The 4233-nt window shown below is 42.4% G+C and overlaps 1 protein-coding gene across 1 annotated transcript; it reads left to right on the forward strand.

Moving 5' to 3' along the window:
* Positions 1-642: 642 nt before the first annotated feature.
* LOC104954919 (histone-lysine N-methyltransferase EHMT1-like) lies at positions 643-3766 on the forward strand (the record flags this gene model as incomplete). Its single annotated transcript, XM_010782122.1, has 6 exons — positions 643-1028; positions 1602-1695; positions 2015-2097; positions 2293-2491; positions 2852-2985; positions 3591-3766. Coding segments are annotated over exons 1-6 (1013 nt in total), but the record flags the coding sequence as incomplete, so codon positions are not given.
* Between the last annotated feature and the right edge of the window lie 467 nt (positions 3767-4233).

The following is a 4233-nucleotide window of genomic DNA, read 5'->3' on the forward strand; positions in this document are numbered from 1 at the left end:
TCCAAACTGCCAATTTTTTTTAAATACTAACATCAAATACACATTCTGGTACTCTCTTGAGAAGAGTACCAGAAAAAAATGAATGTCATTTTAAAAATGTATTTATTTAAAAAAAAAATGAATACCATTTTAGTTTTTTGTTACTTTGTTCTGAAAGCTGAACCTCACAGTGAGGAGAGGGAAGAGGCTGTGTGAATTACTTTACATTGTGGATAAGGGTGGATAGCCCCCATTGTTCTGTGTGTCAAAATGAAAGACAGCCCACACACCTATCAATCATCAAACCGTGGGGTCTTATTTCATTACGTGTTGATTTCTATCAACACGTAATGTTGTATCGATGTACAACAAAGTATTCTCCGTTGGGACTTCCTGCAACAACACCACGCCGTTATCTTGATTCTGATTGGCCAGAAGACATTATCAAAGATGTTCTATTGAGAAGACGATCACTAGCTGACAAAAGTTTTCAAAACCGTTTCTAGTCTTCGGTATTCTTGTTTTTGGCATGAGAATAGTTTGGGCAGCGTGAGAGCGTGAGATTGAGAGTGAAAGCGTGTGTCACACGCTAGATGCGTGAGAGTTGGCAACCCTGCTTTAAGATGATGTATTTGAGTCGATTATAACTTGGTTAACCTCCACAGGTGCTACTAAGGCCCGTTGGACCGACAAGCCTCAATAATTAGCCCCTCAGGACAGCAATGGAACACAGAGGAGCTGGTGAGGGGCCGGGCAGAAGACCCTCCAGTCCCTCCTCTGGGACACCCATGGGTGCCAAGGGACAAGCAGCACTGAGTGTTCAAAAGCCCAGGGTAAAGGTCACTCCCTTCCATGGCTCCCCCGTAGCAAGCAGTGATGGAGCCCTCCGCAGCACCCGGACCGCAGCCTCTGCTCATGGAAGCCTGTTTCTGGACACACTTGGTCGGCTGAATGCCCCTCCTGTCAGAGGGAGAGCTGCTGCTGGGAGCTCAGAGGAACCCCCCCGCAGTTCAGGCTCTGCACCGGCCCCCACAGGAGTAAATCTCCAGGCAAGTCCTCTGATGTTCCAGCTGCATATGAGCTGTGAGGGTTGTAAAGCAATAACATTGTATATGTTTCCACACTCAGAGATATTTGAAATGTGTGTATACCAATTATGTGTGCGTGTTTCGATTGACTTTGTTCATTAATTACTGCACTACTTTGTGTTCAACATTTACATTTTATTCCAGAAGTTCTACATCAAAATGTTTGCTTTCTACACAGTTATATTCATCTGAATGCACAGATTGCAGAAAGGCTCAAATTGACAATGACACTGAAATCATACTTCTTACCAGAAACAAACTTTTGGGTTATATTGTATTTTATTATACATTTCCTGAATTATTATGTGAATGTATTCAACTTGAATGTTTAGATGTCAAATACTCTTATTACAAACATCTTCATTAGTGTACAGAACGAACAATTACTGTAACACTGGACTGTTCATACCGGTCTAATATTAAAATGATTAATGTTGTCCATATGTTGTACCAATGCCCACCCACGTATCACATATTGTCTTCTCCTTTCTCTTTTATTACATTTAGAATAAATATGTTTTTGCCCTTTTAAAGAGTGCTGGCAGGAAGGCAGTGAAGTCAAGCACCATGCTTTGTCCCAGCCACAAAGGAAAGGAGAGGAGAGCTGTCTCCAGCAAACCTCCGTCCGGTGAGTTGATCTTCCCTTTGCAAACTTGATTGAACTCAACCTATCTTGAGAAAATAAATAAACTTAAAGAGTTGCTAGAAAATTGCAAGACTAACATTTGGATGACTGTTAGGGGCAGCCCTAGTTAGCTGTACTCAAATGTTGTTATTTGTGATCATCTTACTGTGTTTAATAATGAATTTTTCTGCATTAGTCATGTGTTTAACTGGAAAAGTGGGCATTGATGTAATATGTTGTCTCCAGGGTGACCGCACCTTTCAGACTGATATTCCTACTGATGACTTCTGACTACATAACCTAACCTTTGTTCTTATCCTAGCTGTGAAGAGGAGAAAAAGGAAGATGGGAATGTACAACCTAGTCCCCAAGAAGAAGGCCAAGGCCATTAAACAGCAGGAGAAGGTAGGTCCACGTATCTATTTATTTATACATTTATTTGTCATTCAGTCATGTATTCTTATCTTTTAGCTCACTGGGGTTATGTTGTATGTTCCCAGGAGTGTACCCAGTAGCAAGTAAATACCATGCAAGCAATATGCTGTTTGCCATGTTGAAATAAATACCAATACCTACAAATGTCATTCCTTTCTTCATCAGAAGGAGGAGCCAGGACCCAGTGTGCAGCAGAACAGAGCTGCAGCTGAGGAGAAGCCAGTGATGCTCACAGAGACTCTGCAGCCCCTCAGGAGTGAACTGTTGATGGAGGGGGACCCTGGAGAAGGAGAATACACAGAGCTGGCTTTGGAGTGTCTGGATCTGAAAGCTCAGGAAGAGCTGCTCTCTCCTCCCCTGTCAGGTGACAACACATTTATCATGTCCCCTTTTTCTTTTATAGACATGTTTTTATATGTCATTTAGTGACAATCTAACATAAAATGGCACCTGTTGGAATGGGAAGACATGTCCAGCATGTGGTGTTGCAAAGGACCACATATCCAAAACTTAACCTACAAAGGCACGATTTTCTCCGTTCCTTATTCCCTCAACTGTTCCCCAGTGACTCCACTTTGTGTGCTATGTCACCACTGTCATTACACACGTGCTACAAAGTGTGTGTGTGTGTGTGTGTGTGTGTGTGTGTGTGTGTGTGTGTGTGTGTGTGTGTGTGTGTGTGTGTGTGTGTGTGTGTGTGTGTGTGTGTGTGTGTGTGTGTCAGATGCTAAGGTGACAGAATCAGACCTGTTGGAGGAGCTGCCGCTGTGCTGCTGTCGGATGGAGACTCCTTACAGCGGAGGCAGCCGGTCCACAATTGAGCAGACCTGCATGGCCATGGAGAGCATGGATGGAATGGTAAAAATCTTCTGAACTAAAACACTTTAGCATTGACCTATTATTACAAATCAGTTTTAAAACATCAGATAAATCCCACCCAGTAACCAATTCTTAACCAGAGAAAGGTGTGATATTTGGCTGCTGTTTTTCACAAATGAACAACGAACCAATTTGGATCCAACATTTCATGGGTTTTTCCTTGGCCAATGCTACACCCATTCAACAAGTTTGATGAAAATCCACCCAGTAGTTGTTCTGCAATCCTGCTATCTTCACTTCTTTGTGAACAAAAACACTTTTTATTACAGTTTAGAAATTCACCTAAACATTTTCACACTACATCACTGAAGGCCACCCTGAACTAAAAGCAGCCGATGATAGATCTAAATGTTATTTAGTGAGCAAAATTAATCCTTTTATGGGTGGTTTCTATGGAACATATTTAGTGTCCCATGAATCCAGACTCCAAACAGTGAAAACCTGTTGGATATGATCCAACCAAAAATGATATAACAGCTGTTGCTTGCTAAGGTTGTTATGGGTCTAAAAGCACCAACACATTGTAAACCTTTTTTTAAATGTGGTACAGTATAAGATATTTTTGGTACCTCTGCTCTCAACAGCTGAGCCGTTGCCAGAGGCGAGTGATGAAGCAGGAAATGATGCGCCCCTCTAACAAGGTCCATCTGCTGGTTCTGTGTGAGGAGCACCGGGCCGGCATGGTGAAGCACCACTGCTGCCCCGGTTGTGGGCTCTTCTGCCGGGCGGTGAGGGAACACGCTCACTCATCTATCAACACGTATTTGCCTCTATTTAAAGATGTTTTATTTCTATTCCTTGGAATTTTTTTACCATTTCCAACTCATGTCATATTCCTTATCTCCTTTTTATTTAAAATGCACCTATCATGCTATTTGTAGGCAATAGGATAGGTCTCAGATATATACAAATATATAAAAAACATGTCTATGAATTGTTTTGCTCAAAATACCAAACAGATCACCCATTCTAGCCATGCCTCATATCCAGGGCTGCACATAACTGGTGCGCAGGTGCGCATGCGCACCCCCCGCCAAATAAGAGCACCGGATCATTTGAAAAAAGGCGCATTTGCGCACCAACATAGAGAGAGAGATATTTGCGAGTTGCATAAGAACTGGTAAGATAGCAGGGTTTCCCACACATAGACTTTACTTGGGCGGGCCGCCCAGGTATATTAACGGCCACCAAAGTATAATTCGTGAGCCATTTAGGTTTAATTGTTTT

This window comes from Notothenia coriiceps, unplaced genomic scaffold, assembly GCF_000735185.1.
Source record: "Notothenia coriiceps isolate Sejong01 unplaced genomic scaffold, NC01 NC01_scaffold00024230, whole genome shotgun sequence".
Taxonomy (NCBI): Eukaryota; Metazoa; Chordata; class Actinopteri; order Perciformes; family Nototheniidae; genus Notothenia; species Notothenia coriiceps.